This window comes from Helicoverpa zea, chromosome 14, assembly GCF_022581195.2.
Source record: "Helicoverpa zea isolate HzStark_Cry1AcR chromosome 14, ilHelZeax1.1, whole genome shotgun sequence".
Lineage (NCBI taxonomy): Eukaryota > Metazoa > Arthropoda > Insecta > Lepidoptera > Noctuidae > Helicoverpa > Helicoverpa zea.
Window position 1 is genome coordinate 9,668,366 of NC_061465.1, and position 16,063 is coordinate 9,684,428.

Sequence of the window (16,063 nt, forward strand, 5' to 3'; positions counted from 1 at the left end):
GCTATAACAAAATAGAACTATTGGGATTCTCTATTCCCACTTGTTCTACTGAACTAATGGGAGCATGTTACTGTTCAGTAGAAAAATTTCGGTATAGCTCGTATCGTAGGAATAGTGAGCAAAATCATTCCCATTAGTTCTACCGTAATATTGTTCAGTAGACTAGTGGGACTAGACGCATCGGTTTACACTAACATTGTATAGAGTATTTGTAGTTATGTATATGAATCAATGTTACGATTGGGATGGAAATACTGTATTATCGAATTAATACTGAAAATATACTTTTGAACTAAACTTTGTATTTTTCGTAAGATCTTGGTAAATAATTAAGGTAATTGCATTAAATAAAAATACTTTTATTAAATAAACAATTTGATGACAGGAATTTAACGTATAATAAAATAACAATCAAGCCCCCGAACTCGAATTCGTTCACGATAACCAAATAATAACAATAATTTAATAAATAGATAAATATGAGATCACAGAAATAGCGTTGTGACGGGTCCATACTTTTCCAATGCCTCACAGACAGAATTGTGAGGCGATGGAAACCACATTTTAGCTTAAATTAAAAGGTCAAATACTCTGGAGATTGAACCTTATTTCATGGTATCTGATATTATGAAAATTATTATTATTTATTTATGTGTAATTCAGCCTGTGAGGCACCTAACATTACACCCTGGTTACATGCACCATGTTCTACATACTATAGGTATATTTCACTACTAAACACAACTATTAGATTTTTCAATATATTTTATGCTGGTATTTAATAATAATTTATATAGTTATTACTAATTTTCATTCACTTTTGCACTGTGATGCTTACAAGTCACTGTAAATTGACACTTAAATAGTAGGATACTATCACATTTGCATACAACTTGTAAATACTTGATAATTTCTTAAAGAAAAAGTCCTTTATGAGTGATATAAAAAAGTTACGACACATTCATGGTAACAAAAAAGAACTTGAATTTTTTTGTTAAAATGCTCAAATATTAGTATTAAATCATATGTTTGCTGGCAATATGATTTTGTGCCGAATATTTTGCCATATGCTGAATTTAGTCTTTTAGGGTACAGATTAGATCACCTCCCTCTAGTTTCATTCCCGTGGTGATATTGAGGGTGGCAATTGTGCCGGCTTTGGGCGCTTGGACTATCATCTCCATCTTCATGGCTGAGAGAACAGCTATGGGTTGTCCTTTCACGACCTTGTCGCCTTCTTTTACTTTGATTGCTGTGGGGAAAACAAAGTTAGTTTTTTAACATGTCATTGCATTTTCTATGAATGCCATTGAATACATAATAAAAAAATAAAACACTTACTGATTACTTGTCCCGGCATTGGCGCTCCAACCTGGTTCTTTTCACCTTTAACGGCCTTGGGGTGGATTTTCATTGACTGGTAAAACAAAAATTAAGTCATTGAGTAAAACGAATCTCGATTAAACGAACGATTTTAAATCCCGCGCAAGCGAAGGATTCTTTGAATCATGAGCGCCGAGGGTAGCGAGTGATTCTAGAGAATTCTGACCGGATCGAGGTCAAGAATGAGTGAGGTTGATAAAATCAGGATGGCCCACGCCCACTATGAGCAAAAGTCGATTTTCCCCTATTTTTAAGCAGCAAAACCTACATGTTTGAGCTATTGAAGTGAAAAATACATTTTCCTCACCTTGCTAGAAGTTTCATCTTTAATGAACACAGATCGAAGCTGTCCGTTGAGCTCGAAGAAGACTTCCCTTTCTCCCGCCGCTGTCATCTCGTCCGACACGGCGACTGTCTTAATGTGCAGTATCTTTCCGCGCGCTATCTTCACGTCTATCGTATCTCCGACCTGAAGAATTGTTTTCAGTTTTGCGGATTATTGGAAAAGACCCGTAAAGACCCGTGACGGGTGTCGCATGACACCCGTCACGGGTCATCCATGTCACTCTCTTCTGGCTATATAAATTTAAATTTATTAAGTTAACGTACTGAAATAGATAAAACAATGTTTTCATTTACTCACAGTGGGTCCAATAAAGAAATTCCTGGTGTCGAGATGCTTAGCGGGTCTGTACTTCTCGCGCATACGGAAGAAGTCCTTCGCCACTTTCGGGTACATCGCTACCGACATCACGTCATGGTCGTTCACCTATATATATTTTTAAATTTTGAAAAGGCAGATTTCGAGTTGCTATAACATATTTTATTACTTAATCTGGTGTCGTTGATACTCATATATATTTATACACATATATTTTGAGTTTGTTTGATGTAACTTCTGGCATAAAAAAAAATCTTTCAAATTATCTATACATAAAGAACAAGGGGGGGATCTTTCAAAGATTATATAGGTTAAGAGTAATACCCGGGAAAATAGGATATGTGTATTAGCAGGCCCGCCGCTAGCTGTTTGTTCGCCCGCGTGCAAAACTGATTATGCCACCCTACGACTACATACGTTTTGTCAAAAAATATATAAGGGGGGGGCGGTCCAGGGGGTCCGGACCCCCCCCCCCCCCGCCAATTCATATCCATCTTACTTGTGCAACAGAAAAAAATATGTACATGCACCGCTGATCTGATTGCAGAAAACCCACCTACTTTTGGATAAATAAATACTGCAATACATAACATACATTACACATAACTTTTTATTTACTTGAAATGTTCAGAGTAACCTAAGCAGTCCTGTGTTAGCCCATAAGCAAACTAAGCAATTGCTTACGGCATCAATGCAGTGCAATCATTACCCAAGTGGCCCCTATGTATTGAAAGATTATGATTAACTTAAACTAACGCACTAAAATATCTATAACAATGTTTAACGTCAGTAAAATATGTTATTTGGTGGGTTTCCCGTTGAAAAGTCAACTTGTAAGACACATTTCATATGTAAGGAAGCGCGAGCGGAGCGAGCGCGAAAATTTTTTAGTCTAAGGACACAAAACGAATAAAAACCACTGTAAATTAACAAAGCAAAGTCAAAAAGTAAGATATGCACAGAAGTGAAGTGCAAAAGCCGCGAGCGAAGCGAGCGCGATTTTTTCCTTAGAGTTTTCATGAAGTAAACATATCATAAAAAGCCATAACGGACGTGCGCGAAAAATGTTTTTTCGGAATTGAATGCCTCAACAATTAAACAAAGATAAAATGCGATATCTGACATGGAGCCGCGAGCGCACCGAGCGCGAATTTTTTTGGGGATGCAAAGGGTGAAACAGTCAAAATTGATAGGAGACGATCAAAGCTAGGGCGGCTTTTTCTGAAATTTTATTGGTTTAATTTTGCCGCCCCCTAAATAGCATTTGCCGAACGCTACGCCACTGGTTAATCTTAAATCGTTTTTAAGAATCTTTAATTTTGAAAATGTCCTTTCAACAGATGTACCTAACTGAAACCGGCAGTGTAAGTAATATTCTTAGCGCTATTGCTGTGTTCGGAAAAATTGAAATCAAATCATTAGTAATAAGATATTGTATTTTTTAAATATTACGTGATAACTCGCTAGATTTGCCGCCCCCTAGGACGTGCCGCCCGCGTGCTGTGCACGCGCTGCACGCTCGCTTACGGCGGGCCTGTGTATTAGTAGATTAGATGTAACATATTCCAGGTTCATGCTCACCTCTGGGAAAGATTCCTTAAGGTCTTTTTTCAATTTACTGAAGTCCAAAGGTTTTAAATTCTTTCCGGGCCTGTCTGTGATTTTTGGCTTGTCCTTCACAACTTTAGATCTAGAAATATAACTTAAAAATAGAATTCCGTAGTTGCGCTCGTATAATATAAAAAATCAGCAAAGGAAGTTCCAGCATGAAAAAGAACGGACCTATGATTGTGTCTTAAGCTTTGGTTTCCTAGGAAAGCGGTACCGTCATATAGCGGCCGTAATACAGCGGTGAATGACGTCACCAGAACGTTGTCTATGTAAACGAAATGGGGCGGTTTCCTAGAGAGCGGTAACTGACGCCGTAACTTCAAAAAGCGGTGCCGCCATTTGCATGACGGCCGTCTTGACGGTGTCAGATAGTTTGGTGAACGTTTTATTGAAAGCGGTGAAGCTTTTTTAATACGTATTTGTGTTTTTTTTTTTCGGAACAACCTCAAAAATTAGTTACAACTCTTAGAGCAGCGGGAACGACGAAATTTCCTCGTTATTTCGTTCGTAACCACGAAGCAATATATAATATAAAAAGTAAAGATTACAGAAAAAGTCAACTAAAACAGAATTGGTGTCGTGAAATTTGAGAAATATTAAATAAAACAGGTTAGTAAGTATGATACAACTAACAAAAAGTTTATGACGGTGTGTTAAAACGGCCGTGGAACTTTCCACATGTCATCACCGTAAAGACGACCGTCTATTTGCGTCCGTAATAGTACGGCCGCTATATGACGGCACCGCTTTCCTAGGAAACCCAAGCTTTACAATGTAATGTGGATTAGTACGGTGTTTATATCCTCAGTTAATTTTTTAAGGATTTTATGAGCACATGTTCAAACCTTGCCACCACTAAGATAACTTTCAGAGAAAAAAAACGGTAAGTATATTTACTTCTGCTTACTGCGCGAAGCTTACCTAAGTGGCTCCGGGAACCCTCCATGCGGTATACCGATAGCTCCCTGCAGGAATTCTACAACAGACCCGGGGAAGGACAGCTCCTCAGCCCTGGCCTTGACATCTTTAGCTGTTAACTTGTTTTGCACCATAAACTGAGCAAGATCTCCCACTACCTTGGATGATGGAGTTACCTTGATGATGTCGCCTAGAAGGTGGTTAGCTTCCCTGTCAAGAGATGTCAAACATAAGTTGGTAATTTTATTTAAAAGCAAACCACCTAAGGTTTTAAAATGCACAACGTGGTACAAAATTATTAAAAAAAAATACAATAAATTATTACAGCCAAAAACCTCTCGAATACGTGGAAGAGAACATGTACTTGGAGTAGGCAATAGTAAAACAACAAAAGGCGAATAGCAAATGGTTAGAAAAAATACTGGTCACTAAAAGAAATAATGAAGGCCAACGACCTTATCATCGGTTCAAAACGGAAAGTCTACAACATTCGCATCCTACATTGCATCATATACCTACATATATTATTGCTGTGAAACAAGGTCTCTCTATAAACACCACCGAGATGAGCAGTGCTGTCAAAGACTAAAGAGCCATGGAGAGAAGCATGAAAAAACAAGACAGGAAACGAAACACCTTCATAAAAACCAAGACAAGAATTAGGCATATATTAACGAAGATAGACCAACTAAAATGGAAAAGAACAGAAGAACATACAGGCCATATATTAAGGAGTACTCAAGAAAAGTGTTGGAAAATTGTGGCACACTGGTATCCCATGGAAAAAAGAAACGGGTAAGATAACTTAAGAGAGGGCAAGATATTATAACGCAAACGCAATGGAAAATGTTAGAGGCGGCCTCTGCCAAAAGGCATCCTGTTCTTAGAGATATTCTCTAAGAGGGAAAAATACCTTTTTTATTACGTGGCCTATAGAATAAAAATTGTTGTCCTTAGGGTGGTGTAGGTATTTCACTTATTAATAACTTGGTGTTTTGGCGTGCACTCGCTTCAACTTGGACATTATTGGATAAATTCAATCATTTCCGTTATTTATGTTAAAAGTTGACCAGAAACACCAAAGTTTCAAGTCTTGATTGTTGCTAATTTAACCCGTATCTTACCTGTAAGCCTTCTTAACGTCTTCAAACTGGTTTCCCAGGCCCAATGAGAAGGCCTGGAACTGCAGGTTGGTATACTGTCCTCCGGGAATCTCGTGGAGGAATACGTCGGCGTTGCCAGACTTCATGGTCGCTGTGGCCTCGAAGGGACCGTATAGTGTACGCGCTTGCTCCCAGTATGCTGAGTATTCCGATACTATTGAGAGTGGGATCTCTGTGGAAGAAAATAATGGTCTGGTTTTGTATTCCATGAATGAGAAAAGGAAAATATAATTTCAAAACTCTGTTCTATGTTTTCCAAAAATGCTTTAATCATTTTTGGAAAACATAGAACATAGAACTTAGTCTTCGAGCAGAACTCCTAAAAATATACGGGTATAATTTAGGCGATCACCAAAAATATTTTTAAGACTCTAAGCTGAGGCACCAAATAAAATAAACAACTCCAAAAAAAATAAATTGACTTTATTAAAAGGGCACTAAAGTATATAATATTATGATCCAAAAAAAATAAAATAACATCAGAAAAATCGCAAATCTCGCACAAATATTATTTTTGGTTACCAAAATGGATTAATGGTCACCAAATTCTATCCAACTAAAAGATTAATATTACTACCAAAATCAAAGTTAGTGACGAAAACGAATCGCTGCAAAACCGACTCCACGTAGTCTTGTCTGCCCTACCCCTAGAGTGCAATTCAAATCCGCGTAGGCGCAGAGGAGCGAGGCGGCCTGCGAGCTGAGGCGCAGGTAGTTTTTAAGGCTCACCGCCGCGGCTGAGGCTGGCCGGCAGAGCCGGCCAGCAAGCCGAAGCTGCGGTGGTGAGCGTGAAAACCATCTGCGACGATAAGCTCGCATGGGACCGCCGGAGCCCCGCAGTGCCGGAGCCGTGACAGAAGCCATGCTTGCTGCATGTTTCGTGCTTACATTTTACTACTGAGTTACACACAAATTCATATAACAATAAATAAGCGACGTACGTTTGGGAACCCCACTATATTAATTGGTATTTGGGAAATATTCTAGCGATCGTTAGCTTTTTTAGTCTAACAAAAATGACCAAATTAGGAGTCATGGTATTACATAATTGGTAACATCTAAGTAGTGACAATATATAATATTTGGTCTAAAGTGTATTTTAAAGGCGTCCATATATTTTTTTAGTAGTCAATAATACGAAAAAATGGTTTTACCTAACAATATTTTTGGAAACGTTATTTGGTGACCATTTATCCATTTTGGTAACCGTTTAGAATTTTTTTGGTAGTAAAATAGGTACTTTTTTGGGTGGTGTTTAAACACAAGCCAAAATATACAACATAGCACGGAAGTCAATGGTATCTAGCTTGGTCCCCTGCAGTGAAGAGACTCATGCTCATGTAATAGCAAGCTTGCTATATGTGTAGGCAGGACAGTTTGGGAAACACTACACTTCCTATTAAGGTTAAAACTGGTATCAAACTAAATGGCGGCTCGCATAGAAATGCGCCACCTACGGCGACTGCAGATACCTAATGGATGTCACCATTAATTTCATCACGAACTATACTTACTAGTATCTAGTACAGTTCCCTGCAGGGACGCGACTACCGCGCCCATGCTGGGCTGGCTGGTCAGACCAGACATGGAGTCCACGGCCACGTCCACTACATCAGCTCCGGCCTGGGCACACGCAAGCATGGCCGCGACGCCAGCGCCGGACGTGTCGTGTGTGTGCACGTGAATTGGAACGTCCGGGTGCTTGTCGCGAATAGCTCCAATAAGCAACCTGAGGAAGGCATGGTGAATACTGTGTGACTAAGTGAGTGATGAATATAAAGTATCCAAAAATATTTTTTTAACTTAGGGGCTGATGTGTAGCGTCTAAGTAAAACACCTGTAATGATATGAAGAATGGATTAATTCTTTGACAAAAAACGAGAGACTATAAGATTTTGCACTTACTTAGCAGCCTGTGGTTTCAAAAGCCCCGCCATGTCCTTAATACACAACACATGGGTTCCAGCTTTCACCAACTCATCAGCTAATTTCTGATAGTACTTGAGGTCATATTTCTTCCTGGAGGGATCTGACACATCGCCTGTATAAGAGATGGCAGCTTCGACCACACCACCGGCTTTGCCCGCGGCATCCATACCAAGGATCAAGTTTGGAAGGTAGTTTAGGGAGTCGAATACTCGGAAGACGTCCATGCCAGTTTTGACCTGAGGATTTATTATAGTTTTCATGGAATTTAGAGCTGGACTTTTTAGGATAATACCTACCTATTGGCATTTACGATTGCTATGAATGAATAAAACGGTAAAGTCCAAGAGTTCATGATTTGCATCGTGATGCAAATGTGTTAAACTTGTTAATAGGTACCTAGTTAAATATTTTTGGGCTCTACTGGGAAAACTTTGAAACCCTACACTAAGCGTAGCCCAAAACGCTCTTGGCGGCTTTTTTTGTGATGTAGCTCCCATTATAACTAATTAATTCTAATTTCACTCACAGACATCTCACAGAACTTGAAGACGACGTTGTCGGGGTAGTTAGTGTAGCCGACGGCGTTGGCGCCTCGCAATAACATCTGGAAGGGGATGTTGGGGATCAGACGCCGCATGTCTCGGAGCCGCTCCCATGGACACTCGTGGAGGAACCTGGACCAATGTGTAAATGTTTTGGTTTTAAAGAAGATATAATCTTTAAAAACATGTACTAAATAGAATTAATATAGCACTCACCTCAAGGCAACATCAAAAGTAGCTCCGCCCCAGTTTTCAAGCGAGTACAGGTTACTGAAGTTGTGAGCGACATAGGGTGACACAGCCAGCAGGTCATGTGTCCTGACTCTGGTGGCTAACAGGGACTGATGAGCATCCCTGAAGGTGGTGTCCATGAGCAACAAGCCCTTGTGTGCCCTGACGGCTTTAGCGTAGGCCGCAGGACCGCCCTCGTTGAGAATCTGTTTGTAACCCTTGGGGGGTGCCAGGGCTGATAAGGGAAAGCGAAGTTAGTTTTTTGGTAATGGACAGCTACACTGTTGGAAAGCTACACTCTTCCCAAGTAACATAGGCTATATTTTATCCCACTACTGGCAGAAGTTCCCACGCGAGTTAAACCACGAGAAAACGGCTAGTCAAAACAAATTGAAAGACACGCAATTATTATTTAAATTGTATTCTTTTTTTCAGTAACTTTAGCTACGAACTACATCTAAAAAGCTAGTTCATCTATCTAATTTATTAAGGCCAAGTAAAATTGTATTAAACCTGGATTTCTGTAAGCTGGCTCATCCTTTGCACCTACAAATATAAATTAATTATTGAGTACCTACACTCTTTTTATTCACATTAACATAAGGTTATCTTGAATACAAATGCCGAGGGTGGGTAAACATTATTTTCACTTAGCAGAAACATGTAAGTTTTGCTGCTTAAAAACAGTAAGTAACTTTTAACGAGACAAAGCATGGCCATCCCGATCAATCTAATTTCTCAGTATAGCCATAATTAGCTTTGTCTCAGTGTCATAATCATCTCCCGAGCCTTTTCCCAACCATGTTTGGGTCGGCTTCCAGTCTAAACGGATGCAGCTGAGTACCAGTACCAGTGTTGATGATAGAATGAAGTGAAGCTGCCCTGTTGTGGGCAACCTGCAACTGGGGGAATTAATGAAGGATGAATGTGGCGAGATTATAGAGTCATTGAGAACCCAACTCACTGACTCCATAAACTTAAGATCTCTTCAACTGAAACCTAGAAGTACTTGGGTACGTCAGAAGCGTTGGGTATCAACAAGACTTACATATGATGCAGTCGTTGAAGAACCGCGTTTTTAGCAACGTGAAAAAAGTTTTTAGTTGTCTTTCGGGCGGTAACAAGGTAGGCCTTTAACGGCTAGGCTAGGTTATACCGGTCTTGATGTAGATATACTCCTTTGGCATACTCAATTGGACTCAGTTGGACCTAGACGCTCTGTACAAAAAAGTTGATGCTTTATCAGAGGGCTTTGCATGGGACCGTGTAGACCTTAAAGCGTCTGTCACCTTTCCTTGTGGTGATCTCTTCGAAAACTAAACAAAACTATAGAAAATATGTTGTGAATGAAGGTACACCATCAAAATGTGTCAAATGCGGTTTCAATCTAATTTAACAACAATAAGTAACCTCACCTTTTTTCTTCTTGCCTTCTTGTTTCTTCATAACCATTTTTAGGTCTGAAAATATTATAGACTTAGAATAATGGATGGTACTATAAACATAGTTCAAATCTAACCGACGATACGTTATTACGCTATGCAAAGACGCTGACATTCGGCGGCTGAAAGTTCAGTTTGAACGCAGCCTTTATCTCGCGCCCTTCACCTATGACTCACTATCATTTTGCCTTTAGTTCATTCAAGGGTACCTAAAATGGACCACGTCGGATTGGTTCCCCTACGCGATTCTCCTATATTTAATGCGCAACTTACCCAGCGGTACGGGTGGAATGTACGGCGTGACGACAGCGGGCGGTATCTTAGTGGCCAGAGGTGTAGAGGGGCCGTTCACAAGTACTTGTCCAAGGTAGTTGAGGATTTTCTGAGCTCTGTTTTGCGATACTTTAAACGTGAATAGTTGGGGATTCTCGTCGATGAAGTACGTGTCCAGGGCGCCTGCGGAAAGCATTTATGGTGACGATGCTGTGTAAATACCTTGCGGATTGACATCGAATTATGTATAAATAATAAGTTTTTTATATACTTATTTTGTTTATTCAATTCGTTGAACAGATTTTAGAAACTAAAATCGCTGACCTTTGAGGAACTTCTGGTTTTCCAGCACGTTGAGCAAGAACGGAATGTTGGTCTTGACGCCTCGGATACGGAACTCACGCAGGGCTCGGTTCATTTTAGCCGCCGATGATTGCAGGTCGTGAGCGTGGGAGATTACCTACGTGTGGAAAATAGTTAGGTACCTACTCGTATTACAATTGACCAAATAAAAGTTGTTGTTTGCTACGAGTACAGACTTTGAAGCCCGAGTAAGTGAAGGACCCCGTTTGATTCTTGTATAGAACCCTGAGTGAGTAGAGACGAAAAAATACATCAGCAGCGAGAACAAAAGGTGTAAGTAACTTCATTCGCTGAAAAGTTTTATTTGCCACAATTATCGAAAAACGTAACCTTTATATGGGGTACCTACTCCACTAAAAATAACCGGCAAGCAAACATTCAATGGTATGAACTTGCCTTAACAAGAAGTGAGTCGTAGTATGGAGAGATGACAGCACCGGCGAACGCGGACGCAGAGTCCAGACGGATGCCCATACCCTCACCAGACCTGAGAGTAAAGAGCAATTTAAGCCAGACCACAAAGTAACTGTTTGAGGTTGGTTCGATACCCGTTAGGCCACCACGACTTTGTACAACTTAGAGAACAAAAAAAAAAGAGATCCCTCAATGTAAAAAATATAATGTAATCGGAAGCTGAGCATGTGGCTCATGTCATGTATAGTTTCAACCTAGATAACTTTACAGTACGTAGACAAATACCTGAAAACTTCAATTCGTCCTGTGCTAGGCTGGAAGTTATTAGTAGGATCCTCAGTGGTAACTCGGCACTGTATCGCAAACCCTTGAGCTTTGATCTTGTCTTGTGTCAGTCCCATTTCAGGTAATGTCATACCTTCTGCCACTCGGATTTGTGATTGTACTAAATCTATGCCAGTTACCTCTTCTGATATTGTGTGTTCAACTTGTAACCTGGGGAGTAATTTTTTGTCACCTTATTCGGGCTGCTCTCATGTGCTCTCTTTAGCAGTCTGGGATTTTTGCTCCAATTTTGATTTTGAAAGTGGTGAGTAGCAAGGCAGCCGAAAATATGTGACGCAATGTTTTGACCAAAAGGGGTCCTCTTTCTGAAGTCCTTCTCTCGACTTAACTTTCAGAACTTTTATTACTGTATGTTGGACACAGCAGTCTATCTCTATGGGTCTCCGAAATAATCTCACTGCCCTGTTATTTTTTATTGGAATTTATAGATGCCGCGTATGATACTGCGGTACCTTTAAAACATAATTTCCCATATCCGCTTACCTAGCGTTGACTTCAATGAAGTAGAAGTGGCCTTTATCATCGAGTAAGAACTCCACGGTACCCGCGTTCTCGTAGCCGACAGACTGAGCCAAGTGCACGGCGTAGTCTGTCATTTTTTTACGGACCTGCAAATTGTACGATTTGAGAAGTTGGTGTTTTAATTTTCTACTTATTTTGTAAACAAAAACGTCAGTTTTTTTAATTATCTTGGTAATTGAACGTGAAGATTTATAATAAGCAAAGCCGGCCACTAGACTCACTGCGGGGTCCAAACCGGGCGCAGGAGCAATTTCTACTACTTTTTGATGTCTTCTCTGTACGGAGCAATCACGTTCGAAAAGGTGAACTACGTTACCAGCCTTGTCACCTGAAAAGAAGAAATGTATTAGAATTTGCTGTTCGTAACGAAGTTTCAATTTAACGAGCCATTCAAATATCATCAGAATCGCTTAATCTACAGTTTTACTGCTTGGGGCGTCAAAACAGGCACAAATCTCACCCAACAGCTGCACTTCAACGTGACGAGGTCTCTCAATAAACTTCTCGATGAACATGGAACCGTTGCCGAATGCTCCCAGAGCTTCGGAGGAGGCTCGCTCGAAGGCGGACTTTACCTCACTCATTTCTTTCACTACTCGCATACCTCGGCCACCTCCACCGAATGCAGCCTGGAATGGGAGACGTATTTTAAACATATTATTGTTCTTGCCAAATTTATCAAAAAACTCAAACAGCTATTAGTTTTATATGGCAATAATGAAAATGTTTGGCAAATGAAAGCTCGCTTAAAATACCTTGAATATAACTGGAAGACTATGTTTTTCGCAGAAGGCCTGTGCCTCCTCCTTCGTCGTTATAGGACCATCAGTTCCCGGGATAATTGGCACCTCTGAAAAGGAAATGTATTTTAAATACCTACATATATCCCCTCAGCTGTGGCGGTCATTTTTCGTGATTTTTTAATTATTACTTGCGACTTTTATGAGATAAACCATCATTGCCACGTAAGAACCTTTTCAGTTATCAAAACGAAATACTTTGCTTGTTAACCCAACCAATTCGTTAAAACCGTAACTACGTATTCATGTCTATAAAAGTAAATCAATACGGAAAGTGTCGATAGGTAAGTATAGTCAGTTGATATAGTATTGGAAGAACTTACTTGCATCGATGGCCGCTTTCCTAGCGGCCACTTTGTCTCCCATCTGCTGCACCACGGCTGGCGATGGACCGATAAAGCGGATACCAGCGTTCACGACTGCTTGAGCGAAGTCCGATCTATATTTTAAAAAAGCTTTATTTAGAAAAGCATTTCCGAGGTCATCTGTGAGTGTGAAGTGATCAGCCGCTTTTATTGAGCACTGTTCTTTCTTCGAAGGACGTCTCCCTATGCCTCCAATCACTAAGCAATTCTATTGCAGTAAAGGCTACGTCTTCGCTTAAAGCGTACCAAATACAGATAGTGATGATTATTAAAATAGCATTTAACTTATCCTCAATCCTTACCTCTCAGACAGAAGACCATAACCAGGATGCACGGCATCCACGTCATTTTCCACGGCTATTCTTATGATATCAGGTATGTTGAGGTACGCTTCAACGGGAGGTAGACCTTTACCGACTAAATATGACTCATCGGCTTTTTGTCTGAAAAAAAAATCGTCGTAATATATTGTAGTTTCTGGGCTTTTCCGAATATTATGACTGGAACAATGGAACTTGAAGCTTGAAGGTAGAAGGATCTCTCAAGTATAAAATAGAAAGATTAATTTCAGTAGCCTCTTCTGCCATATGAAATATCATAGCACAGGGTAAGTATGTATGTGTGTTTAGATAAATTTATTACACAGTGCTATTCAGATTTCATGAGGAACACAAGTATTTGTTTGTCATTACCTACTCTTTAACCCCTAGATCTAAAAAGACGAGAAACGTTACAAGTACCTAGTTTTTATGCAACTGTGTGAAGAAGAAAATAACTTTTTTTAAGATATTTATTTCAGCACTGAGCATCTTACCTGTGCATCTGCAGTTTGTCCTGTTCGCTGTAAATGGCGACGGACCGGATTCCCAGCTCAGTACATGCTCTGAACACTCTGATGGCAATTTCTCCTCTGTTTGCAACCAAGACGCTTCTGATTGGCTTGTATTCTATTTTCTTCGAGTCCTGTAAAGGGGAGACGTTAGTTTAAAAATGACGTTGGTTCTAATGGTAATGTATGGAGATAGAATTTTGAGATTAGCCCCATGCAAGTAATGTCTAAGTTCTATCTCTAGTAAGCAAAACAAGTGATAGAATATTGGGTAATCATCCTCATCCTCCGAGCCTTTTTCCCAACTATATTGGGGTCGGCTTCCAGTCTAACCGGATGAAGCTGTGTAGTGTACCAGCGCTTAGATAATAATAAACCAGGGTAATAGTGGTAGTTAATACACTACTTTTTGTTTTCCCAAAGGAGTCAACTTAAAGGAGATTGCACTCGAATTGACCATAATCGACCACAATTTCATGGTTTTATGTTTTTTTATAACTATAAAATGCTGTCACAATTTCATCAAGTGATGAAACTTTACAGTCAACTTCAGGTCAGTGGTAACAGTTTTATAGGAAAATCGTACTTATCACTACTGAATTAAGGTGCATGACAGTTACCACTGATGTGCAGTCTACCGTACCTATCTACATATATTTTTATGTAGGTATCGGACATTTGCGATTATAGTTTTTTGAACCTAACGGTCAGTAGGTAAGTTTCACCCTACGATAACCAAACCATTTTCAGTTGTCATTCATTCGCAGATTTGACCAATGTGCAGGCCTCCGCCCCTAAGACGACCCACTGACCGGCACTACAGCTGATTATCGTGTGGTTATTGCTACATGCACATACGATGCAACTGGGTTTAAGTATCTAGTTTGACATATTGGATGACAGGGAAAAATAATAATATGGAAAACTTACCGAAGAAGCATTACGTCCTTTCGCGGAGCTAAATGCTTGAAATTGTGAGGTTGTCGCTCTCAGAGCTTTTAAGATATGCATTACTTACACTTTTAAACAAATATAACATTAAATATAAATTTATACTCCTAAAAAATAAATACAATATTAATTTAATATCACGGCGGTTTACATTATGTCATTTTGAAAATTTTGTAAAACATTGTGAATTTATTGATTTCCAGATTTCTTAATTTCGTTTCGAGTCCTTTGTCGTGTTGCGGTTTCAAATGTGGAACAAAAAAACAAATTAGATTTTGACGGAGTGTCATTGTCATACAGCCTCAATATTTGCGCCAGTAATTTTTTCAACGAATTTATCACAGCTTCATATTCATATTTTTGTAGTGCGTAGGTACCTACCTAGGTACTAAATGATTGTAGTGGTAAAAATAAATATCAGATATAAAACAGAAATTGGTAAAATGGGTGCTTTATTTCTCGATGTTGTAGCAAAAAAAAATGTTTAGCTATAATGAGATCATATACCATATATTTTATGAATGCCGAGCACTGACCTCTATACTGGTCAGTGATGCCGAGTAAGAGTAGGTAGTACCTACTAGGTACTTACAGATACCGGCACGGATATTGGGCTCTCGGCGGAAGAGTGGGGATCGCTTTGCGCACCCGTACGCATAAGGCAATAAGGCAGTAAATCGCTTCTGCGCAGGTGAAGGTCATGGCTCGATATCCGTGCCGATAACTGTATTTTATTGAATCACTGGTACCTAATACTGAATTTATGATGGTAGTTTTGCTGACTTAGCTATTTGTTTATAGTATTAAAATGCCAAAATATGCTATATGAACTAAAAAGGCCGAAATATGCATGAAATATGCACAATCAAAAAACAGTTGCAACTAGAATTTACATTCATTATTTAATTTACGGTAATTTTTATTGTAAAGGCCACGGAAACTACTGAATGATTCACAAAATACATTTGATAATTTCAATAAATAAAAAAAAGGTTTTCGTTTTGTGAGGTTTTCCCGCGGTTTCGCCGAACAAAAAAAAATACCCACGCTATTTTGTCTATGACTGGTCACACCTTTTAAATTACATTATACTACCTACCTATTCCTTTCCTTGCATTGTATAAAATAGTGCTGTTTTTAGTGAGGAAGTATTTTAATAAGTGACGACACACGAAAAACATTGTAAAGTGAAAATGTTATAAATATGACGTCCTGTGTTCTAAAGTGATTAAATTATTTAGTGGTAAGTTATTTAGTTTGTCCGAGCTTCTGGATTGAATTCGAGATAGACGTAATTTTCACTTGTTATTTTTGAATTTAC

The 16,063-nt window shown here is 39.4% G+C and overlaps 1 protein-coding gene across 1 annotated transcript; it reads right to left on the reverse strand.

Moving 5' to 3' along the window:
• Positions 1 to 343: 343 nt before the first annotated feature.
• LOC124636670 (pyruvate carboxylase, mitochondrial-like) lies at positions 344 to 14,802 on the reverse strand. Its single transcript, XM_047172831.1, has 25 exons — positions 14,722 to 14,802; positions 13,777 to 13,925; positions 13,265 to 13,405; positions 12,921 to 13,036; positions 12,553 to 12,647; positions 12,258 to 12,426; positions 12,019 to 12,125; positions 11,759 to 11,883; positions 11,216 to 11,425; positions 10,913 to 11,003; positions 10,478 to 10,613; positions 10,154 to 10,336; positions 9,854 to 9,898; positions 8,952 to 8,984; positions 8,424 to 8,673; positions 8,192 to 8,339; positions 7,642 to 7,901; positions 7,251 to 7,465; positions 5,698 to 5,908; positions 4,577 to 4,783; positions 3,626 to 3,734; positions 2,027 to 2,152; positions 1,691 to 1,852; positions 1,342 to 1,417; positions 344 to 1,252 (listed from the first exon to the last, which is right to left on the reverse strand). The coding sequence occupies exons 1-25, from the start codon at positions 14,800 to 14,802 to the stop codon at positions 1,077 to 1,079; spliced, it is 3,621 nt and encodes a 1,206-aa protein (XP_047028787.1). The 3' UTR covers positions 344 to 1,076.
• Positions 14,803 to 16,063: the final 1,261 nt, after the last annotated feature.

Bases quoted from the DNA above. Each gene is read 5' to 3' on its own strand.
- LOC124636670 (XM_047172831.1), bottom strand. From the start codon at position 14,802: ATGCATATCTTAAAAGCTCTGAGAGCGACAACCTCACAATTTCAAGCA. The intron at 12,648-12,920 runs GTAAGTTCTTCC...TTTCCTTTTCAG, and splicing joins GAAAGCGGCCATCGATGCAA to AGGTGCCAATTATCCCGGGA. The intron at 1,853-2,026 runs GTGAGTAAATGA...ACAATTCTTCAG, and splicing joins ATTTCTTTATTGGACCCACT to GTCGGAGATACGATAGACGT.